General features: G+C 37.4%; 1 protein-coding gene across 3 annotated transcripts in view; it reads right to left on the bottom strand.

Annotated features, from left to right (window-relative positions):
• The window catches only part of IL1RAP (interleukin 1 receptor accessory protein), a 136,212-nt gene that overhangs the window by 78,257 nt on the left and 31,683 nt on the right, over nucleotides 1-26,272 (bottom strand). For all 3 annotated transcript variants that reach the window (XM_047788801.1, XM_047788791.1, XM_047788783.1), the window contains exon 2: nucleotides 10,158-10,222. In XM_047788801.1, coding sequence (XP_047644757.1) covers nucleotides 10,158-10,221 — 64 coding nt within the window. In that variant the 5' untranslated portion in view covers nucleotide 10,222. The remainder of the gene's footprint in view (nucleotides 1-10,157; nucleotides 10,223-26,272) is intronic.

Here is a 26,272-nt window from a genome sequence, read left to right as displayed (position 1 = left end):
ATCCCACCCAGTAAGTAGCCTGTAAGAAACTGAACCATTGATTACATGGAGCTGCCTGCCTCATTTTTCAGCCTCAAGATGCCTTCTCAGTTCAGTGGGTACTTTTGCTCCCTCTATCCTCCAATACACGCGCGCACATACACACACACTGTTTCTGAGAAAGATAAAATATTCTAGCCCCACAAGGAATAAAAAGGAACTTGGAGTGAATCCACCATCAACTTTCAAAATTCATTCCCAATCACAGCCAAAGGCTAGCAGGGGGAAAAACAAAACAAAACAAAAACAAAACCAGAAACAACAACGAAAAAACAACCTGGCATTTTTAGACTGAAAATAATTTTCTAAAGCTATGCACTGCTGGGTACCAAAAAAATTTCTGAGCCACATGTAGACATCCTTACCAAATCCTTACACACTTAGGAGGAGGGACAGAGTTTTCTGTACTTGGGTCAGAAGGAAAAGATAGGGAGTTAATTACAATTAATATCTCTGAGTTAGCTACATGGGAAGCCAAATGAATAATGACAAAGCAACCTTGGAGCATACTAAACTTGACAGCTTCCCACTCCACTCAAACCCACTGCATTTGCACTGAACCAGAGTTCTTTATCCATTTGCAGTCTTATTTAGAACTGCTTTAGGAAAACGTTTTATTACCTTGGAAAAATATGTTATCCGAATATGTGCAGTTGAAAAATATATGCTATCTGAATATGTTTCAGGAAGCCTGAAACAAATCAATCTGAAATAATAGTTGCAACATGAAAAATCATTATCCTGTATTCTTATTTTTTAATTGGCTGAATGTTTGTTTTCAAATGTGTGTGCTCTGTTTCATCAATTATCGACAGACACCTTTGGTTGGCAGTTTGGTGGAAGGCTTGTAATCATAAAGAATTCCATGACAGCATGGTATCGAGCAAATAACCTGCATTTTGAAGTCAATCAGGTATAAAAGTTTTACTACTTAATAATGCTATAGTAATCTGTTAAGTAAATTTAACTTTTTAATTCACTTTTCTGAATCTGGAATTCCTCATTGGGAAAGACAGATGAAAACATTTATGTCTAGCTTACAAGGCTGCTCAGAAATTTATATAATATTATAGATAAATAGGTAGGTAGGTAGGTAGATAGATAGATAGATAGACAGACAGACAGAGACAAATATACACACACTACTCCCAGGTTCAATTAATGTTATTTCTCTCACTTTCCTTTTTTTCATTACACACACACACACACACACACTCCACTATATAGTTATTACCAATTTACAGAGAATTAGAATAACAGGTATTTAAAGCCATGCTTAGGTTCACCTATCTTCCTTTAGTGATTAAAAAAACTCAATATTGTATAATGCTGCATGGTTATTTTTGCAGTCATCAATTATCACTGCATTGTAGATGAGAGGAAGAACATTTTTAATAACAGGATATTTAGAGCAATAAAGGTAAGATAACTACAAGCTTGCTTTAATAAAGCAACCAGGAACAAAGACCCTGTCTTCACTTTCTTCCTGAAATCCCCCTCTTGGCATCTCACTAAGAACACTGCAAGCTGTGGGAGGGACTCCTCCAACACTTACATTTACTAATTGCTCTATTCACAATTTCCATTATTTCCATTATCCTCCAAGCAAAGCTATGCACTCCTCCTGGACACAAATACTAGCTAGGCTTCTGCTGCACCTCAAGCAATACAATGCCAATAGGAAAGACATTTTACAGCTCAGTGTCAATTGCAAACAGCAGATTGTTTCTGCCCTAGACCTTATGAATACACAGTGCATAAAGGGACACTCTTGTCTGCCATCTCCTCTTCCTTCATTATCACGAAGGCCTTGCACAAGCCTATGCCTCCATTGTCTTCTCTGCATACTTCCTTCAGAATACAAGCATCCTGAAGATGCTGATGGCTCTCTGGCTAGCGGTACACAAGACATAAGGAAACTTCTATCATATTTAAGGCTTCTATTTCATCTCATCATTTTAATGTACTAGGAAGGAAAGAGTCAGAATGTAAAAAACAAAACTGTACTAAAAGGATCCCATCCAATGTAAAGTTCAGTGAAAAAGGAGGAGTATTTAAGTGTGGTACTTAAAAATGGTTTTATGGAGTTCCCATTGTGGCTAAGAAGGTTTTGAACCCATCCATGAGGATGTGGGTTCGATCTCTGGCTTTGCTCAGTGGGTTAAGGATCCTGCATTGCCCTGAGCTGTGGTGTAGGTTGCAGACATGGCTCTGATCCCACTTGCTGTGGTTATGGCATAGGCTAGCAGCTATAGCTCTGATTCAACCCCTAGCCTGGGAACTTCCATATGCTGCAGGTGCAGCACTAAAAAAAAAACAAAAAAGAAAAAAAATGTTTTTTTATGACATGAAAAAAAATATATTCCTGGTGTGCATCAAATCCAGCAAAGTTACTCTGTAGAGAGACTCTTTCTGTATCTCTTTGTCTTTCTCTTTCTCTCTGTCTCTATTTCTCTCACTACCTCTTCTCTCTCTTCCTCTCTTGCTTTTCTTTCCTCTTCTCTCATTACCTCCTTCTCTTTATTTTTCTCTACCTTGAGTGGACAATAAAAAAATGCTGAAAGGACATTTAGAACCAAGCCATAGATGTCAAAAAGTCTTGCATAAGATAAATTCAATTTTTCCCTAGGGACTGGATAGATCAAAAAGTCAGAAACAAATTAGAAAGTACGGGGATAAAATTAATGCTTTCTCTCTAAAAAGCAAACATTAGTTCATTAAAAGACTTTTGGGGCAGTCTAAAGTCCCAAAGGATCTAGGGAAGGACAAAATTATCTAGGTACATCACTTTAAGCTATTAGATGTAATGTGTTTAAGCAGCAAACAAGTCCATGGTGAACGATTAAATGTTTCTCCCCAAAGTTAAAAAGGGATAAAAAAACTACAGCAAGTAAAGGTTAACAATGGTTGAGATCTGCCTGGGAACAGCAATCTGTACATCTGCATTTTTTTCAATAATAATTGGGTCCTGTATTTCAACTACAGTTGTACTTGTATGCAAGGATTAAGAATCTAATAAAACCCATATTATTATATTAATAAAGAGCTATATTTATTTTTTAAAAGCTATCTGTGACTGACAGATGACATCTCTTTCTCTTTCCTCTTTTTTTTCTTTTTTTTTGCTTTTTAGGGCCACATTTGTGGCATATGGAAGTTCAGGCCAGGGGTTGAATTGGAGCTATAGCTGCCAGCCTACACCACAGCCACAGCAACGCGGGATCTGAGCTGCATCTGCGACACACACCATAGCTCACAGGCAACACTGAATCCTTAACCTACTGAGGGGGGCCAGGGATCGAATCCGCATCCTCATGGATACTAGTTGGATTTGTTTCCACTGAGTCATGACAGGAACTCCTGCTTCTTTCTTCTTGAGTACCCACACAGTTTCCATTGAAGCATAGTTGGGCAAATACTCTTGGTTGGTCCCTCCCTTGGGCATGGAAAGCCCAAACTTTAAAGGGACCACAATGTTCTGTTATATAAGTTCAGAGGAAAATGCAAACATCAGTACCCTGGTGTATATATCAAAATGTACACCCTGCCTGCCTCAAGGAGCACTTTTCTCAAAGTAAAACAAAACAAAACAAAACAAACAAACAAACAAACAAAAAAAACAATGAGATGATGGGCAAAGAGCCTTAAACTATTACTCCACAACCTATAGACGCTGCAGGAAAGTGGTATTTGTTTTCTGGTAATGTACAGCAATACCAAGAGTTTTATTCTGATTTCAGAAGGAGAAATGAAATTCATGAAAATCACAGACTCAGCCAAGTCTAGATTATTGAGGGTATGATGATTTTGTCTCTATTTTCTCATTTTCTCAGTATTTGCATTGTTCCTTGTGCCTTTAAAATAGAAAAAGACAAAAAAAGGTGATTCTGTATATTGCTTTTATCGATTTGGATGGAAGGTACTAGAAGTTATTGACTGAGGTTCTCATATTATTTATAAAAGGTATCCATTTCCTCTCTATGCCTCAAAAATAAATGATTAACTGCAGCACTCAGTGAATTTTAGAAGAAAGCAAGCATAGCATTGTTTTCTTGAGGGTGGGTATTATTTTCCAAAGGAAGTCAGTAACAAAATTAAAAAGAATATTTTTTTAAACAGTGAAATAAAATGGGTGCCAATGGCCCAGGAGTTAAGTCACTGATAATCAGATGGCAATCTGATTCTACAAAGCCTATCTCAATACAGTAGAAACAAATGTTTGGGAGAAGGCTGAAACAAGGCTGACCATTCAAAGAGCAGAAGAAAGTCTTATAAGCCAGACATTGTCACTTATAACCATATACACCCATGTATTCCCTGCAAAAATAGTGGCTTCTCTTAACTAACGCATGTGATGGAAGAATTAGGTCATTTTTCTGAACAGAATTATCACTGAGATACAAGAAGTCTTTCTAGAGAGATTATTATACCTGCAGAGTCAGCATCAGGCCAATAAATTGTGGTACTCAAATCTCTTTTCAATATCCACCCTTTGGGAAGCATAAGTAACTTAAAAATAATGTCTTTCAAAATACAAATGCAGCTAGAAAAAAAAAAAAAGAGAGAGAGAGAGTGAAGATACCTGCTTCCAAGAAGAAGCATTTAAAGAATATTAGGGTGACTTTTATAAGTCCAATGACCTTTAACATTGGATCTAAGAATAGATCTAAGAATAAAATGAAACTGTATTTTTCACACATTCTCCAAATGTTTGGACTAAATTGCATAGAAATGAAGTGTGTTCAGGATGACCAGCCATGAGCAACAGAGACAGGACTGAATATCACAAGTACATCCAAGTATGGAGTTTTTCAAAAAGCACATTCAAATAATATAAGGTCTCCAGAGCTGGCAACAAATCTGAATCTTTATGAAAAGCTATGCCATTGCATAGCAGTAAAATATTATAGGTCTTTGTCAAAGAAAGACAAAATGAAAAAAGAGAGAGAAAGAGAACTGGACAACTATATCTAAAATACATTAAGTGCAAATATTCCCTTTACCTGTCTTTACAATCTGTTCACAACCTGCCTTTCTAGCTTGGCTTCTAAATACCTCCACATTCTCCCTTCAGCTGAACTGAACTATTCTGTCCCCAGTAAGAGATGCATTTTCTCCTAGAAAACAGCAGTGGTCTTTGAAAAGTCTTCTTCAATAATTCCCTACAGGACTAATAACTTTCTCTGCTGTCTCTTGCAATTTTGTTTGGTTTTTATTTTCTTTCTCTCAGAATTTACTATAAGATGCTTACAATAAGAACCTTCCCGTATTTACTCTGATTCTATAGTATAAAATGGTCAAACTCATGATCTTTAGAATAAGTGAAATCCTTGTACGATAAGTACTTCCAATAGAAATAAATAATGAGAAGCTTGTACTTTGCGTTACATCCATGGTGTAATAAAACCCAGCCCTTTAATAAAAAAGCAAGAAGGAAGAATTGGTTGGAGTTTTGCTGTTGTGGGTTGGTTGGTTAGTTTGTTGGATGGTTGTTAATCACTCAGTGAAGCTGAGTGATTAAAGGATGAATGTCATTAAACAGCTCACAAAGTGAAAACAGCTAGAACTTGAACCAATGTCTCTTGATTCCTGGCAAGCCAACAATGTTTTTACTTATTTATTTTCCACAGTGTTAATTTATTCTCATTAAGCCACATGATTGTTTTCACCCTCTGCAAATTTCTTAAAAAATAATGATAAAGAAATGAGGGAACTAAAGCTCTTATATTGCCACAATTCCTTTCTTACCTTCATCACCAGAAGAAAGCCCTAAGGGAAGGCAATGGCGTATAAAAGAAAGAGCACTGCTTTGGGAAGAAAGACAGCTTTCAAATCCCAGCCCTAACAGGCAAGCCATCGTGAGTACTGTTAACTGAAGCCACTAACTGGCATTACATTTCCTAAATTGTAAAACAAGTGTAAAAATCTCTACACTCTACTCCCATCACAGTGTTTTTCTGTAAAGTTACTGATAATGCGTGTGAAATCTAGCCCCGCACCTGGCACAGAGTCAACTGTTGTCTTTGAAAATAAAAAGCTGTATTCAAAGATGTGTGCATGCATTTGGGGAAGAAAATTCATTGCTATCATTATTTTATGTGGTCTGAGCAGCAAATAATTTTGATATGGCAATATTTTTAAAGTTCACCATATTATATGTGTGACATTCTAACTACCTCTCCAACTTGGAATCACAAGTTCCAAACATTTATTTCTATTCTAAAAGCAACTTTAACAGTTTCGCTTTCTTACATGCTGCCAGTGAAATACACCAAAAGAGAAATGTATGGCAAGACAAACTTTGCTTCTGGAATTCTTGCAAAGGAGAACTTCTTTGAGTTTAGTATTAGAAATGTTTAATTCTATAACAAGCAAAAATAAGACTACTGAGTTTTGAGTTTACATTACAGTGAATTTCCTCCTGTGGTGGTGGTGGGGCATCTCAAAGGAGGAGGCAGGGGGAGTAAAGGTAATAATTATGCAGAAAACACAGAAATCTATCACTTAGATTTATCTTTATTACTATTATTAATCAATTACTTAGATAATTCTTATCTAGAAAAGGTAGAAATCTATTACTTAAACTCTAAGAAATTTATTACTTAACTAGTTAGATTATCATTAATTATTAATACATTACTTAGATAATTCTTATCTATAAATCTATTACTTATTTCTTTAACAATGAGAAAAACCTGGGATCTTAACCTTTTTTCCCTATTTATATTCTAGTAGAGTCCAAAGGGAATGTATTTAGTAAAAACAACATGCACTTTGAGAACTGAGAAACTAGTTGAAATCACAGTTGCTTTAAGTATTAGCAGTGTGACTTTGGATAACTCACTTAACCACTTTGATTCTAATTTTCTTATCCAAAAAAGGGAGTTAAGCCTGACTGGTCTATGTTCAGGGTGTGAGAATTAAATGACATAGAATATACAAAAATTCGAAGGGAATTTTGTTTCAGCAAAGGGAGCTTTATTATCACTGCTATCGCTACGACATATAATTATATTATCACTATTATAATTATCCCAAGCTTTAATTCCTTAAAAGAAAGTAAATGCTGGCTTTTGATTACTTGCTTTTATCACCACCAGAGATGAAATGTTGCTCCCACCTTCTTGAATGAAGAAGGAAATCACAGTATGGCCACAGAAAGTCTACGTTCTCTAGTTGGAATTGTGTACCTTGAAGACCAGTTCACTGCACTTGAAATGCACTGCATGGAACTAAATCTCTTATTCATTATGATTCCTTTCTAAAAATATGAGGTTTTCCTTAAGAGAAGGTTCTACATGGAGGTGCCCGGAACCACAAGACAAAATTCTTACTAAATATGCATGCACAGAGCTTTAGGGTGTTCAAGCTATTTCTCCTTTGTTCCTTGCATCAGTCTTGTGAGTCCATTCATGTGGGTACCTGGAGCATAGGAAGAGCCTCATGAAAGACCAACCCATCCACTGTTGTCTGTCATTGTAAGAGGCACAATGTAAGAGAGGGTGGTTGATCTCTCAGTATGTGCATCGATTCCTTTTTTCTTCTAGTAGCCCAGGGCCTTTTATTTTTGTCAACAACGCTTCCTTTTTGTTCCTCTCCCTCAACTAGGAAGTGCATCACTAACACAGACACAATATACCTTTTCATAAGGAAGGCAAATGGATATTGGCCAGATGGGCTGAGGACATTACAACATGTTTCCTGCTCCCATGGTGACTCAATGGGGCTGGTATGAGAATTTATCTCATTCAAGAAGTCAACTTCCCCGGACAGAATTATGAGTCAGTTCCTGGGTGGAAAGCTCGCTTTCCAATGACATGTGAGGGGGTGGGGATGGGGGCTCCTTGGATAGATTACAGTAAAAGTCATTCAGAAAAGCAACTCTGCCAGGACCAGTGAGACAATAGCACCCACTAACTCCTGAGACTTCACTGATCTTTACCAAGTAACAAGGTCACCTCTCCCTTTTCCTTCAAGGTGAGGACATAAAAAACCACATTAATGAATGACTGGTATGAATCCAAACAAGATCCATTATAAAACTGGCCAATTTGGGCAAAAAAGGATGTGAAGGGACATTTTTTTTCATCCATTGAACATATACATGATTTGAGTTTCTATTACATGTCTATGTGCCAATCTTTACTCCAAGTGTTTGTGTAACAAACAAAATGCACAAGTCTCTGTCTTTGGGTAGCTTAAAAGTAGAGAAATAGGGAGGGAGGAAGGAAAAGAAGGAGAGAGAGAAAGAGAAAAAGAAAGAAAGGAGAGGAGGATGGGGTTGGGAGGAAAGACAAGAGGAAGAAGGAGAAGGAGGGAGAGGAGAAGAAGAGGAGGAGAGAAAATAAAGAGTTAATATATTGTCAATAATAAATATTATGAAGAAAACTAAAGCAGAATAGAATAGAGAATGAGTGGCAGGGCTATTTTAGTTCAGGTGGTTAAGGAAGGCCTCTGTAAGAAGATACTATTCAAGGATACAACTAAAACAAATAAGAACTAACTACCATCATGGGTTATATTAAGTGTATTTATTTTTCAATTTTTGGCTGTGCCTACAGCATGTGGAAGTTCCTGGGCCAGGAAGCGAACCTGCGCCACAGCTACAACCAGAGCCACAGCAGTAACAATGCTGGATCCTTAACCTGCTGATCCACAAGGGAATTCCTCGGTGTATTTAAAAACCAAGACATCAGGGCACTGGTCAGTCAAATGAAACACTCAGTTAAGTAGGAGAGATGCTGGGCTAAACAGACAGTTAAGCTATACACTTGTGCATCCCAGCTGAATATTAGCCCTGCTTATAATATATTCTTTCCTCTGTGAAGCCTCCAAGGGCCAACAAGGTAAGAAGTTATCTTTCCTTGTCTAAGCTTTGAGCTGCACTCTGTTCTAGTTATACCATTTAGTGCTATTTTTGGTTTCCCATAAAATACTTCCAGTGGCATAGCAAATCTGAAACACACCCGGAAAAAATAATCAGGTAGGACAACTCAAATCTATGTATGTGAAGAAGAGTTGAAGGCATATATTAGAGAACATGGTCATAGTTTTACGATCATTGTTTTAACATCTCTGAAGGCTTCTCACATAGAAAAAGAATTAAAGTAATTATATTCAAAGTCTGGTCCATCCGTGGTCAGGGAAATTACACAGGGGAAGTTTCTTTTTTTTTGCAAATGAAGATATCCAAGTTCCCCACATTAAAATTAAAGAATAACTAGATTAGGTATTTTCTATTTATTTTTTCAAGTAATCATAGTTATGATAGTTCAGACTAAAAATAAACATCACCAATGTGGACTGTATTTGCAGGACAACACACATTAGGTGTAGAAGCTACTTTTCACCCCCAAACACTAAATGTAGTCTATCACAATTAACCACATTCAATGCAAAGCATATACATTCAAAGGATAAGTCACAAGTCATATTGCTCCAACATTTGGGCTAATTTTGTGAAAACAGATTGATCAAGGTCAGTCAAATATTAAGACTTCTTCAAATTCCCATGGTAACATGGATAGTGCCTGGATGATATAACATGTACATATGTTTCATTTTGATATTAATCATGATAACTGAGTTTCTTATTTAAACTCAATAAAGGCTTTGGCTGACTCCTCTTACACCATGAAGCAACATCCAAAGAAAGAATTAGCTTAATGACAGGTTCTTTCTTATATAGAAGCAGTATGACAAAACCCATCATCTACTTATTTTCATAAAGTATTAACAGACTGGTACCAATGAGGCTTTCTCCACCATTGGCTCAAGCTTGGAAAACAGCCGTGCTACCATCACGATCATTTCTTTTCCTATATGTTCTGAGGTAAGGGGAAGAGACAGAATTCTAGTTGGTTTGGATGAGAAGGTGCTGGGAAATTCCTATAATTAAACACACCAGACCACCATCCCCCGCCATGTACTTTGTCCCATTTAGACTAGAGATGTCAGTGGTTCCTCCCACCATCAAAATTCTATGATTTTGTGCTACAACAGAAGTCAATGAAAATAAACAACATTGTGTTCTCTTAAGTTTTATTTTCAGAAAGAGGTGAGACATTACCCTATGCGTGGCTTGCACTTTAATAAATTGTCAAAAGCCATTCACTTACCTGAGGCATGACTTTGCAGGATCCCATAGAAGCAGAGACCCAGCACACACCACAGAAGTCCCATCCTGTCAACATAAATGCAAGGGTAAGGAGAATATCTGTTACTCTCAAGGGCTTAAATAATATTCGTGCATATGCATGCTGACTATTGATTAGGAACTATTCTGAGAATTTTACAATATTAACAAATTTAATTGTCAGAACCAACCATTAAGATAGGCTTTTTGAATTCCCTATATCACAGATAAGAAAACTGAGACAAGTGTAAATCACATACCCAAGATCCTTTGGCTAGAAAAGGGTAGAGTAATGATCAAATTTGAGGAGCATGGCTCTAGAACTGCCTCAGAATCACTGAACTCTAACTGCCTACGTAAAAAAAATTAAAAAAAATTTTTTTTTCAGAGTTGCATTTCTGGCTGATAAGTTTGTTCTTCTTACCCTTCATCAAATTCCCTTTGTTTATACCTAACTGGAAACATTTCATACTCCAGACACTTTTCCTTCTTGGTGATAAACAGAAAGTCTAGAAACCCTGGATTCAGATTTGATTTTAAGTCCACCATACTCTGAATTTATAATAAGAGGAAATATATAAACCTCATGTCCTGCTGTGCTTGCTCTCCTCGTCTCACTAGAAGAGAGAGATGATGAGGCTGGATTCCAATTCCCATGATCTTTAGCCTTTCTGTTGATAACCAGCTGAAACAGCCAACTAACAAGAATGATGCCCTTATATTCACTTGTGTGATCTTTAATGCAAAAGGCCTGAAGATTTAACTTCTCTGTGAAATATTTCCCTAGTACTCTAGCCATCACTGGCCCTTGATAAATCCTCTGTAGGGTTATAAACACTGAAACCTGGATGTTATTGAGAAATTCCATACTTAAAGTCTCTGCTCTACGTTTTGAACACAACAGCCACACAGGGGTTCTTATAGAGGTCTTGGTAACTTGTCCAGGCCATATTTCTAGTAAGTGACAGAGATGGGATTTATATCCACACCTGGCTAACTGTAAGTCTATCATCCAAAACATCAGCCTATGCCACACCTTTCAAAACCACAGGGACCCACTAACCTAAAAAGGTCAAAGACTCATTTAATACATAAGGTGACCTATTAACAGCATTTGAAATGACGCATTTTAAGAACTCTATACTGAAACAAAAGGCAGAAACTAGTACTGCCCAAGCAATCCAGTGTGAGGTCACTTTAAAGAACAATATAAGTTTCCAACCCCGGCCACCTCTCTTGACTACACAAAAAAAAAATCTCTACTGCGCTTCTTCCTTAGCAGGACTGTGCACAAATCACCCGAGAGTTTATTTTATCTTAAATAATTGTTTTATCTCAGAAATTAAATGTCTCTTTCTTATCACTACCATCCCTTCCAATGCTTATACTGTTCCCTTAGGGATGTGCTTCTCTCCATCATTCATTAATTCAACAAAACAGGTACTGAACACATTCTGTTTACAAGTCACTATGCTGTAATTGCAGGGACCTCTGGCAAGCAAGATGTAGGGCCTTCTCTAAAGGCACTTCTCCCCAGTAAAGGAGATAAACCACGTGCAAATCACGTCAGCCTCATCCACTTTGAACAATACACACTCAGAGGCACTACAGGAAATGCAAAGATTTATCAGACAGAAGTTCTAGCACGAAGCAGAGTGTAGGAGAGACTTAAAATGTGTAGAAAAACTGCAATCCAATATGATAAAAATAGAGAGGAGTTGATACGTGTTATTGAGGATTAGCAAAAGAAGGAGATTATTCCACCTAAGGCAATCAAAGAAGACGAAACACAAGAGGTAGCTGAGAAAAACTGGTTTGAAAATTTGGAATCGAGGCAGGAGGAAAGTGTGGGGAAAAGAAACTCGGTGGAGAGTAATGCTTAAAGATAGAGAAAGCATGGGACATAAATAGGAAATGGTCTGTAAATAATTCAGTTTGACTCAAATACAGGGTATTAGAGAAAGAACTACACAAGATTTTAATGGAAAGCAGGGGGTGTTAGGGTCAGAATATTGCAAGGCCCTGAATAGTAGGTGAGGACTTGGGATTAACATAAACAGCAATAAGGAATTGCTGTAAGTTTTAATAAGAGGGATGATGTGATCATTAAATTGTGCCATATGGAGATCATTCTTCCAGGCACACAATGGACGGATTGCCATTGCACTAAATTCGGTCTTGAAACCATTTGGCTCCTGAGTCTGTCATCATAATAATTGTTATCCTCCTGGTATTGTGTCATCTATAAACTTGATCAACATGCCACCTAAACCCTCATCCAAGTCATTAGTAAAAGTAAATAATTCTGTATAATCCTTGTCAACAGTGAGCCACTAGACATTGTGTTGCCAATTCAGGGCCGGGTAATTTTAGCCCCCAAACTCAGCTATGCTAAAGCATTCTAGTTTCTGCTACTGCTTTTGGCTATTAAAAAAAAAAAAAAACAAAAAACAAAAAAACAAACAAAAAAAAAAACCTCACACCTCTAGACATTCCCAATTTGTCTGTTTATAAGCTGCTGAGTTCCTTCAGCAACACTCAGAAGACATTCTAATTAGAGTGATTGAGAGCCTTAATTGATAATTCCGTGAGTAACTGGATTACGCTGGAGGCAGCAAGGAGTCAGATCACCAAGGGAAAGCTGATCTAACTTGTGTGCAAACACAAATCCAGGGTCAGTCCTGCCCTGTGATGAATTAGAATAAAAACACTGAAAAGAAAATGTGATCTTGCAGGCTGCTTTTCACAGACGGAAGGTACCAACATTGGTGGTTAGTCTGAAACCTCTCTGAGAAGACTGATTCATTCTAACATTGTCTTGCATTCAGCCTCAGAATTTTATTATTGTTACTAGCAATACACTTTTGGTTCTTATTTCTCATGGGGAGACGGTGCTGGGTATTTTCAGAGATGGAGGAACTGTCAGAAAAGCAAAGGAATCTGCTTAATAATGCATGGTTTCTGGTGGTCTGAATTATAACCTAGCTTTAGATTATTGTGATAGGGTTTAACAACCCCTGCCCTTGCATTAGGTGATGGGAACATACATGTAATAAATTGGCAGTCAGCCTTCCCTGCATTATCTATTATTTACTACACAATCATTTTCACACTTCCCCTCTTAGATATTAGTTCTTCTCTCATACTTAATACCATTGTTTCCTAGCATAATCCCTATATCATCTAGCAAGAAGTTTCAAAGGTGTGCTTAGTTCTATGTAATCAATGTAATGTCAATTATGTTATCTTCTACTGACACTTAAACACCTATCCCTACAAATAAATCTTTTTAGTGTCCACACTCTCTAGCCTTATTAAGCATCAAGCCTTCCTAACCTGTGAATCAGCTCTGACCACTAGATTTTTCTCCCTGGGCCAGCAGATGACAGGCTGAAACTAGGTTTGCTGACCCAAGGCTAGTCACTAATTACTCAGCTTTCCTTCTGTACAACAGTATTTCATGAGGCCACAAGACTGTATTTCTCCATCGGCTTCCTAATTCTACATACAGCTCCATAGTTAGATCACAGCCACTCTTTGAATGCCAGAAATCTGGTTGGGGCTTGGCCTTTCAACTTGGTGCTCATCAGTGCTCTGTTCCAGGAGCCTGCATTTCTTCCCCCCTGCAAGGTCTCCTTCCAATCTGGATAAACTGCCTGTAACCATGAAGCTTTACATGTTCCAGTCCCAGTTGACAGATACCCTTTGCTTTGACCTGCCCACTGAATATGGACATCAACACCAAAGCACAAACCCTAGATGGTCATCTCCATGTAGGGTCAGCCCTGCAGCCAAATTACTTCCTTGAGTCCTGACTCCATCTTAGAACTTTTCCTTTTCCTAACTTAGTGATAAAGTTTGAGCAGGTCTTGCATCGATGCCCACCTAAGATATGACAAACAAGCTTTTAAAGGACAAAGAAGTTACTAATTACTCCATTTTACATAAAAGGAGATCACACTTATTAATTAATCAGTTATTTTCATTATCAATCTTTTATCTAATTTATAACTTTTGAAACATAAAAGAATCTTTGTGCAGAATATTTCAGAATCTAATATTTATCAGTAAACAAAAGTTTCAGTGAAGTGACACAGAAGGCTCTGAATCTGGGTAAAATGAAGCAAGCACACTCCACTTTGCCTTTCTTAATGAATGTAGCTATCAACCTGAGCAGAGTACGTGGAGCAACTCTGGGAGGACTCCACAAAGGAAAGAATAGCATTCTTTTCAAGTATACATAGGCATTCACCATAATATCAGGCACCATAAATCAAACCTTGACAAATTTAAAAGACTTCAAAACATATTCTCTAACCATCAATTTAAACTATAAATCAAAACAAATACACAAATAATAGAAGTCTACAAACACTTAGAAAGTAAGGAATATACTTCTAAATAATCCATAAGTCAAACACAAAGTGTCAAGAGAAATTTAAAAATATGTTAAACTGAACAAAATTGAAAATCTAACATACCAAAATCCAAGGGATTCAGTTAAAGCAGAACTTAGGAAAATTTGCTGTAATAAAAGCTCACAATAAAAAAAAAAAAAAAAAGATATTGAGGAAATAATCTAATCTTTCTCTTTGAGAACCTACAAAAAGAAAACTTAACCAAGCAAGCAAAATGAAGGAAATAATGAAAAGGAGAGAGCAAAGATTTTTAAATCAGAAATAATATATATGGAGAAAAATAATAAAACCAAAACCTGATTCTTTGAAAAGAACAATAAAATTACTAAACCGCTAGCCAGGAGAACCAACAAGGAAAGTAAACCACGTATCACTAATATTAGGGATAAGAGAGAGTGTGTCCCTGCTGATCACACAAGCGTTAAAATTGCCACAATGCAATACTAAAAACTCTACACACATAAATTCCACAATTTATATGAATTGGATCAATTTGTCAAAAACCACAAATTACCAAAGTTCACCTAAAATTAAATGGATAGTCTGAATAGTCCTGTAATCATTAAAAGAAAACATATCTGCAGGTAGAAACACTCCCCCACACACACCGAATCTAAGCCCCAGATGGTTTTACCTGTGAATTCCAGCAAATATTTAAAGAATTAACATCAACTGTACATAATTTCTTCCAGAAAATAAATGGGCAAACAGTTCCCATTCATTTAATGAGATCACTATGACTCCAATTCCAACACAGATAGCATAAGAAAACAAATTTATGGATGTCCCACAACCAAGCTGAGTTCATATCAGGAATTCAAGGTTGGTATCAGTATTATTTTTTTTCTTTTTACAGCCACACCTGAAGCATATGGAAGTTCCTGGGCTAGGGGTCGAAACAGAGCTTCAGCTGCAGGCCTACAGCACAGTCACAGCAATACCAGATCCAAGCCACATCTGTAACCTATACTGCAGCTTGTGGCAAACCCTGATTCTTAGCCTACTGAGCAAGGCCAGGGATGAAACTCACTTCCTTTCAGACACTATGTCAAGTTTTTAACCTGCTGAGCCACAATGGGAACTCCTGGTTTCAGTATTTTTTTAAGTCTAAAGAAAACACATAATCATATCAATTGATACAGGAACAGTACTTGACAAAACTCTATATCTATTCAAGATAAAAACTCTCAGCAAACTAAGAATAGAAGGGAACTTTCTCAAATAGATAAAGATCATTTACAAAAAACCTACAGCTAACATCACATCTAATACTGAAAGACTAAATACTTTTCTACCAGGATCAGGAGCAAGGCAAGGCTATTCATTCTCAGTACTATGTGACATCATTCTACAACTCTTAACCAGTGCAATAAGGCTATTCACAGATGACATGATTTTCAACATAGAAAATCCTAAAGAATCTATTTTTAAAAAAGTCTTAAATAAGTATGTTTAGCAAGGTCATGGCATATGTTGTAAATACACATACACACAAATTAAACATATTACTATGGACTAGCAATCAGCAATGCGAAGGAATCTTTTTCAAAAATATTGGCTATTATCAAAGAAAAAATGAAATGGTTAGCTAAAAAGCCTAACTAAACATGTGCAAAATCTATATGCTGAAGTTTCCAAAATATTGATAAAGAAATCAAAGAACCTAAGTAAACGGAAATATGTGGTTGGCAGGATGGCCCCTGATGCGAACCATGCCCTAATCCCTCGAATCTGTTATTTATCTTGATTGCCAAAAGTAACTTTACAAATGTCATTAAGGTTATGGGCCTTAAAATAGGGTGCCGGATTAGCCACATGGGCCTAATCTAAGCACTACAAGGCCTTAAAAGCAGAGGACGTTCTTTGGCTAAAGCCAGAGAGATGTAGCAGAAGGATGAGTCAAAGAAATGGGAAGAAAGACAAGAACTCTCTAGACCTTTCATGTTGAAAGACAAATGTAGCAACATGTCATGGAATGCAGGTGGCCTCCGAAAACTGAAGGAAATCCCCAGCTAACAACCGGTAAGGAAACAGGAACCTCAGGCCTATAGCCACAAGGCATGAGATTCTGTCAACAATTTTGGACATGTGTTCTTTCCCAGAACCTCAAGAAAGGAACATGCACATTGCTGATGATTTGATCACTTTGACTTTAGCCTTGTAAGGCCCTAAACAGAGAACCAAATAAACCACACCGTGACCCAGACTTGTGATTCACAAACATTCTGATGTAATAAATGGATGTTGTTTGAAGCCACTAAGTTTCTGGTATTTATTAAGTTGGTAATAGAAAATAATACAAGAGACATCCCATACTCATGCTTTCTAAGACTACACATAGAAAAGGTATCAATTCTTCCCCAAATTACTTGATGAACTTAATGAAATCCCAATCAAAACACCTAGCAAAATCTCTTTATAGCTATAGACAAGTTTATTCTAAATTTATATGGAAAGAGAAATGCCTTCAATATTGAAAAATGTTTTGACAAAGAATAAAGTTGTAGGAATCACACTACAAAAAAAAAAAACCCCAATTTTAACATGTCAAAAGTGTTAAAGAGACACTTTACTAATAAAGATATTTAGAAAGGAAATTAACACACGGAAGGATGTTCAACACAACTAGCCATAACGTAGTGAAAATTAAAACAACAAAATAAGATACCACTAAACACCTTTCAGAATAACAAAAGTAAGAAATACTGACAATACCAAGTGCTGAAGAGACTACAACTGCAACTCTCCTACTGCTGAGACTACAAAATGGTATAGCCTCTCTGGAAAACAATTTCCCAGTTTCTTATTAAGTTAAACACACTCGTACATACCATAGGATCTGGCAATCCCACGCCTTCCTGGCTATTTGCCAAGAGAAATGGAAACTTATGTTCCCACAAAAACCTGTGCATGAATGTTTATAGCAGCTCCACCACTACTAGCCAAAAACAAGAAACAACGTGTTCTTCAACAGGGAAACTGATAAACAAACCCTGGTACATCCAAAAAATAGACTGCTTGTCAGCAATACATAGCATGGAGCTGTTGATAACAACTGAGATGAATCTCAAGGGCATTATGCAGAATGGAAAAAACGTCAGTCTCAGCATGTTACCCACCACCCAGATCCATTTAAATGACATTTCCAGAAAGACAAAACTAAAGTGACAGACAACAGCTCAGGGGCTAGTGGGGGGTGACTGAAAAGGGGCGGCATAAGGGTGTTCAGGAGACAGGACAGTTCTGTGTTCTGATTGGGGCATTGATTTAAAAATCCTATCCAGGAGTTAAAATTCATAAAGTTGTACTTGCAAGAGTCAATTGTATTGTATGTTAATTAAAAAAAAAATAAGTGGCATAATATTTTTTTCTTTTTAAAAAGCTCCAGCAATGATTTGTGAACCCTTTTAAATAATTTAAATAAATGAAAGCTGTTTTAACCCAAATTTGGTTTCTATTTTCAAATTTTACTTTGAAAAATAACATAGCTTCATCATTAAGTACAGAATGTTCCAAAAAAGTCTAGCAGTAGAGGCACATAGAGAGATCAATGAAACTGTTCCAACTTTTAGCACATCAAGCCAGTGTTGCTAACCTCGATACAACAGCAGAGTCAAAGTTCAGAAAACAGGAGCACAGCCCTCTTAGATACTGCCTTCCCCTTTCTTACTAAATAGCTTCAAAGAGTTGAGAACTCTGAGAGGACATATATAACATAATATACCACCTGCCACCTTTAGAAGCTGGGAATAGAATGTGAGCAGGTTCATTTCCTCTTGTTCTTCAGTATTTTGAATAGCAACGTGCTCAGTGGGGTGAGGGAAGAAATATCATCATTAAGTCTCACTCTTCACAGGAGAGAACTAGAACTAGGTTTTCAGTGAGAAGAAGGTGAAAGTGCATTGAACTTGGAGTTTCACAGCAACCACTTAGAGTTATACCTGATCACTGCCTTGATAATTAATTTAAAGCCAATGTGCTACACATTTGTGGACACTTCTCAGGGCAGGAAGAGTGTTCCAATGTGCCTTCTCCCTAGGGGATGAACGATTTGATGACTAAGTACTTAGTACTGATGGAAACTGACGCTGGAGTTTTGCATGGGATAAAATAAACTAATACCTACCTCATCAGTTTGTTGGGAAGAGTGTACTTGATAATTCCTGTAGAGGACTTAGCACAGTCCAGAGACATAAATAACTCTCAGCAATTCTGGTAATCATTAACTCTTGTGAAATGAGGTCATATATGAGAAACACTTCAGAAATTGTGGAGCAGTAGACAAATGTGAGCTACAATTAAGTCATTTACAAAGAAGAGTCCAAGTGACTTGGTTCAAGTTGACCATTGATCACTGGGCAAAACTCAAGATGTCCTATTTTTTGCATGTACTAGGTCCAAGTTTAGTGCTATGTTCCCAGAATATTTCAGAAAAGACAGTTGTGTTTGTAAGTCCAGCCTGTGTAATTTACAGAAAAGCCAGGATTATTATGATAACTCTCTACAAAGAAGCTTGAGCTTGCAAAAATCATGGTTCAGGTGATGGCCCTTCTCTGTTCCTCAAAACCCTCATTTATACAATGAAGTGAAGACTTCCATTCTGGCTCATAGGGAGGTCGTAGAGGATCAAATGATATGACGGGTGGAAGACTTTAATTATACAATATTATATGAATATAAAGTGTCATGACATTGGTTTTTATTATGAAATAAAATGAGTTTTTTCTGCCTTGTGATTTTTAAAGAATTTGAAGGAGTGGAGATATTAAAGTCACAAAGGAAATCATGTTATAAATTGCATCATTCAATTCAGCACATGGATTACCTTTGCTCATGTTACAGGGAGATGCAAGAGTGAGGCTTCTAAGGTCTGATGATGTTCTATTCTTTGGTCAGGTGATGGTTAAATGACAATGCATGTGTAAAAATTCAGCAGTTTATATTTGTAATAGTTATATACTTTACTGATAACATATTACGCGTCTGTTAAAAAATATGGAAAAAACTTTGGTTGACTGAAGTTAAAGTGTGATTTGAAACAACAGGAAGAGTTAAAGAATGGTATAGGATAACAGTATAACCAGGCAATGGAATCCTACTGTATAACACAGGGAAATGTGTGTGATTAGGTCACTTTTGTTACACAACAGAACTTGTCAAAACATTGTAATCAACTACATTTTAAAAACAATAAAATAAAATAAAAGACCACAGCAGATAGTATGAGGAAAAATAATTATATATATAACACTATGCTGAGCAGCAGAAATTGCCACAACCCTATAAATCAACTATACTTTAATAAAAATAAAATTAATTTTTTTAAAAAATAAGCAGCTTAAAATCTAACACAGAATGTGACAGAAAGACATCTCAGGGAGCATCAAAGCTGTGGGGGGGAATGGGAATATTTATGATGATATACCCAACACTCCTTCTAAATCACTCAAAAAATATTTATCAAACCCTGGACACAGTCTGAAGGAGGAGGGAGGGTGGAAACTGCCCCTGTTCTCATGGAGCTTGCAGTGCTGAGGCATACAGACTTCTAGAGTCTAAAGAACAGGGCTACAGCAGAAGCATTTCACAGCAGAGGAGCGAGCAGTTCACTGGGGAAATATGATGTTATTTGAAGTTCAAGGAGAGAACTAGGTGAAATTTAAACCATCACCAACACAAAACAGTCATATCACCTTATAGACTAAGACCTAGTCACCTCCATGTTAGGAAATTCATTACTTTTCCCAGCATAGAAAAGCTCCTTAGCCATCTGAGGTTTTCTCTCCTTAAATTTCACATAACAATGTTGCCACTAATAACCTCTTTAATTCAAAGTGATGGTCTGAAGATCACGATCCTGTCTGGGAGGCTCTCTAGAGAAAGACACCATCTACACACTGTTAGAGAAGCCACGAGGAAGAAAACTGCAGCCAAGCGTTCATGGTTTTCTCCATAAAGACTGTATGCCCCAGCTTCTGGTTCAAATTGAGTATTTATTGAGCCCCCATTTCATACACTTTAACAGAAAACTGTGCAGTATACAGAAATATACACACAGCTCTTATAATGATGGGCCTCATAGTTTGGGAGCAAAGTCAGGCTTATAAACATAAAACAAATAGAAAGTAGAGAAAAAAAAGAACAAAAATGGTCAAACACAGTCCAATCACACCAAAATGCATGATGAAAACTATCATATCCACCAAAATTCATGATGAAAAGTATCATATCCCGTGGTAAGCCAAAGGGCCACATGACCAAATGATTCTGAAAAGTAATATATCATATACCTCTTGGAGATTCACAGTATGCATTAGCATTTTAAAGGTTCAGGTAATATACTAAGCAAATATTGTGACTAACTTGTTTTAACCCAGCATCAGCCAAAGTTATCTGCCAAGGAATCCCTTTTCGATGCATTATATCTCTTAGGGTTCCATTGGAAATACTGAAATAGTGAAAGCTCTAATTAGGAAGGGGAGATCCCCAGTCCTAATTCCCAGATCCGTCTTAAAATCATAAGATACAGATACTTTTCAAAATCATCCACCTCCACTTGAGACCCAACCAGAGAAAGAAACAAACCCCAGCTTCCCACAGCTTTACCTCTTCTCTACAGCCTTTTCTGATTCTCTCGTACCTCGCTGCCGGCTGGAAGTAAATTATACTTTGTCTGAAAACCCAGTTCAAGTATCTGTATCTCCCCTAGAGCCCTGAGAAATGTTTGTCCTAATCTGTTTTACGTAGGTTTTTCTCTTTTTAATCTCCCTTTTCGGGCTAGGATGCCCAGTTTGTGGCCACAGTATATAGAGCAATGGTGTTACAAAAGAAACATATATCATCACAGAACAGCTGCTGGGTGGTAGAAAGAACATCTCCCTGAGAGACAGTCAGCTCTGTTCTAGTTTGCTGTTGGTCACTATTTAGCTGTGCACCCTTGGATAATTTACTTAATCCCTGTGGACCCTGGTATCCTTGTCAATAAGAGAGAATAACATATGTTTACTTTAGAGGCTGCTGTAAGAATCAAATTAGATAATACTTAGGAGGAAGCTTCATGAATGCTGAAGTAGGATGCAAATATGAAGTGGTGAAGCTTTTCATATTCCCAAGAAGAATCTAGAACCCTAGATTCTTTAGCAAAGTTAATGACCAATAAGAGGCAGTCTCCTCCAGGGATCGGTCTAAACAGATGTCACTGTGAGTTCTGTGACTCCCATCAAGAGCCACTGCCTAAAAAAGTGGACCTGTCTTCAGAAATTAGGCCTGAATGGGTTTAAGACATCCTTGGTCTCACAACACCATCAAGTCCCTTGTCCTTTCACAAAAGCGCTTTCCTGTGATATTCCCCTGCTTCTGTCAAAAAAAAAAAGAGAGAGACAGAGACAGAGACAGAGAGAAAAGAATGGCTTGCTAGAGATCATCCATCATACTAGAGTTTCACCTGCTCCTGTGTTCAAGGATCTGCAAGTTTTCATAGCTTCAGCTACTCAAACAGACCCTGCAGCACCAAGAGCCGCCTCATTCTCAATTACAAGGGAAACAGAAGAGATGAATCCCGGGTCCCCGTCCTGCTTCTTGTGTGAATTAGTTGTGTGGTTTTGCCTTTACACTTTACTGTCCTGGTGTCTCAGGTTCCATGACTGCCTTTGTTAAGAAGAATTAACATCAGAAGTTAAATCAGAACTTTCCCAGAAGACTGACCATGTACCAGACTGACACCATCCCAACCTGGAGAAAAAATAGCCTCTGCCTCCAGGCACTCTGTCCAGTGGAGAACACAGCCCACCCGGCATCCTCCCCACACCCTTCCCCTTCTCCAATCTTGTCCCCAAAACACAAAGATAACATTCCGAGTCTTCCTGGGAACCCACATAAGCCAGAACTAGGGTGCCTTAAAGCAAATATTATCTCTCTGTATCTAAAGTGTTAAAGAAAATCCCCTTACGAACTAACACTGAGGAGGTCTGTGTGAGTCTGTGTCCCTGTTTAGAAAATTCTATGGCTTCTTTCACTGATTTTTGGACACCAGGATCATCCTGACAGATGGCAATGTGTACCCACTAGTCCCATAGTCTGGATGTGACCTCAGTCAATCAGATCACTCTGGATGGAGGGAAAGGGTAGGGGGTTCTGGTCACAATTCTTTATATATGCATTTGACACTTGGTGACTTTATTGCAAATAAAGTAAGACCATGCAATTCTCCTTTCATCAGAATGCGAATGAGCTGGAATTTTATAGTGGTATTATCTACTGATCCATAAACCACTAAAGACTCAAGTGACCCTAATTTAAACAAGTACACCTTATCTTCACTATACAGTGGCTTAGAAAAGGAAAAAAAAAAAAAAAAAAAAGCAGTGCCCTCACAGAAAGTTGCTCAAGCAGTGCTTAATAAAAGGTTTTAAATTCTTTGGAGTTTCCACTCTGGCTCAGTGGGCTAAGAATCTGACTACAATGGCTCGGATGCTGTGGAGGAAGTGGGTTCAAACCCTGACCCTGGCACAGTGGGTTTAAGGATCTGGCATTGCCACAGCTATGGTGTAGGTGGAAGCTGCAGCTCAGATTCAGTCCCTGGCCCAAGAATGTCTATATGCTATGGTGTGGCCATTAAAACATTAAAATAAAATAAAATAAAATAAAATTAAATAAAATAAAATAAAATAAAATAAAATAAAATAAAATAAATAAAATAAAATAAATAAAATAAAATGCTTTGACAAGAAAACTGAGCAGAGTGGCAGAATACATACTAAAAAAAATATTCAAAGTACAAGGGGGTGTTTTGTGGCTGCATCATAAGCTTTTTAGGGGCATTCTTTTCCAATGGAAAGCTAATAAATAGTAATTAAGTACCCACTATGTACGCCCTCTGCGCTAAATGCTGAGGATGAAATAGATTTTAACTGGCCCCAGGTACCCAGGAACTCACAACATAGCAAGGATCTCCAGCATGCTTTTTGTTTTTTACCTTTGTAGTTAAAAGCCTATTGTTTTAGTGAAAGGTTCCAGTCCCTGGCTCTTCAACTGATTACTTGTGGAATATTGGTCAAGTTACTTAATTCATCCATGCCTTAGTTTGCTCAACTGGAAGGAAAATGGGGAGAAAAACAGTATCTGTTATTTCTTTAACTATACAAAACAGTTTAGCTGTGTTTATTTAGGCTATTACTAAGCATCTCAATCCAAAGAGCATGCTCTAAAGAAGGAATCACTTGAGTTTTAATGGGTAAAAGCTGTGTTGGGTGGGTATATCTCTTGAACCAGATGGCTTTACAGCTGGAATCTGAAGACAGGAATGCAATGAAACGCATCTATGCATAAAAGGAATGGCATTTAGGGCAAAATTAAAATAAAACTAGCCTTACTTTCTTACCACCGAGCATAGAACAGGAAGGGAAACTTGTTGAAAGATTCTAATTAGATGAACATTACATTGCTGTTATCAAGTCCCTAAAACCATGTACTAGGAACAGTGAATAGGAATTTTATTCTGCACATTATTTCAAGGCCATACACTCCTTGAAGCTGCTAATCATATCAATGCATGGTAACCACATTCTGCCCAAGGTAGTGGTATTAGTGATTATAGGAGTTAATAGGACATTACCCAAGCAATGGGGCCATAAAAGGCATACTTGATTATACTAACGCTGCCAGTTCAAGAACGGAAGCCATTCTCATTAGCACAAAAAAATATTTTTAAAACATTACCATTCACAGGTTTCTTTCACACACATACACATAGACGCACACGTGTGTGTATGTGTGTGTGTATACATATATATATAGACATACACATATGTTTATTTAAATCTCTTAAGACTGCTTGGAGTTTGGTATTTACTATCAATCCCATTTTACAGAAGTAGTAGTGGTTTCTCCAAAGTTCCAGAGATAGTAAATGGTGAAACCAGGTTCAAACTCTGATGCTGTGACACCAAATTTCACGATCTTTCCACCACGTGCTTCCTCCTCTCTGTTCTTGTCTTTACTTTAAAAGTTAGCATTAGAGACACACGGCCACAGAAACAGCATATTCTACTGGAGTCTAAATGTCTACCTTCTGCTTAGCAAATAATCCCAGCATTCGTCATGTCCTAAAGAAAATCCCATGTTGCCTCATGTCATTGATCTGTAGCTGTCTCCAACAGAAAGACCTGAATGCCTGCTGTGGCCCTGGGAATTTTTAATAAGAAGTCAATGAGAGATGCTGGTAAGTCTAATTGTCTAGGGGAGGATAAAACCTTGGTGGAATAATAATCATATCAATACACTGGCTACATGAATGATCCTGCAGTGAATTACAACATGGTACTTCAACTCCAAAGCCTAGGGTGGCACATCTGCATAATTAATCTCGCTCTGCAATAACCCCGCAGGGTCAGCAACATTGACATTCAGCAGCCGAAATTAATGCCTTATTATTTTAGTCCCCTTTGCTGTTTCTTTGGATTCAGGAAAATAATATCAGATGCAGCAGCTCTGCTGACACTGACAGGGTTTTAGAGGATCACCAACTTATAAAAAAAAAACCAAAAAACTGTCACATAAATCCTAGTAGGTAGACAGAGGATGAATTAGACACATAGTCCTAATATACCTTCTAAATTCAAGGTTCTTCGTATATATTTTTTAATTTTATTTTTTGATCAATTAGACACTCTAAAGACCACATATTGATCCAACTGTCCAGCTTGGGCTTCTACAAAATGATTTCAAGAGATTACATTTCTGTATTGTGCCCTCGCTATAGAAAAACATTAGGTTGCTCATATTAGGTGAATATTAGGTTAAAAGGGTATCTTTTTGTACATGACTTCTCAGGGCCTTTAGAATATACACAAAATTGAACTGAAACTAAGTTACTTAGAAATCATTAACAGTGCTCCTCAAACTCAGTTGACGTTAGGTATCCTTGTTTAAAATATCTCCAGGCATTAGGATTCTCGGCACAGTTTAGAAATGCTGACTGAAGTTCTTTCAGGAAAAAAAAGGCGGGGATTCATCTGGTATAAGGCATTCCAGCCATAGACCAAACTTTGAAAAATCCCCATCAATTTTCTCAGGAGGTGTGCTAGAGAAAACTCTTAGTAAGGTAAGGGTCATGGATGCTTAACTAGAGAAAAAAAGTGGGAAATTCGAATCAATCTTCTAATTTGTGAAGCCATTCCTGTGTCAAGGTGATGGAGAAACAGGACCATAAGTGAGACATAGGGCATGCTGGTAGATTTAAGTATGGTGATGCTATCTATGCTCGGCCAGTATAGCTCATTGGCGTTAATTGTAATTTCACTTCTTCTAGTATTTCTGATGCTTAAAGACCGCTGCCAAATCAGAACATAAGACACCACAGAGAACAAGTCAGAAAACAGAGGGGACCTCTTATTCTCCAATTATAAAAGAAGTCACCATACATGAGGAGACCTGGAAAATAACCCTTTCACTTCCATGACCTTCATATATGCTAGAAAAAATTTAAGTGCCATTATTTTTAATTGGTCTGCCCTAGCCTGAAAAAGAGAAAGATGAGAAAATATGTATTCATTAGTCTGACCTAAAAACCAGTGGCTCTTTGCATGTAAATATTCTTTCTATCCACTGATGCTTGAAAAAACAGACTGAAATCTTGTTCTCCAAAGACAAAAGAAGAGACATTTACCACATCACAAACAAG

This window comes from Phacochoerus africanus, chromosome 1 (genome assembly GCF_016906955.1).
Source record: "Phacochoerus africanus isolate WHEZ1 chromosome 1, ROS_Pafr_v1, whole genome shotgun sequence".
Lineage (NCBI taxonomy): Eukaryota > Metazoa > Chordata > Mammalia > Artiodactyla > Suidae > Phacochoerus > Phacochoerus africanus.
This window is presented reverse-complemented; position numbering and strand designations above follow the sequence as displayed.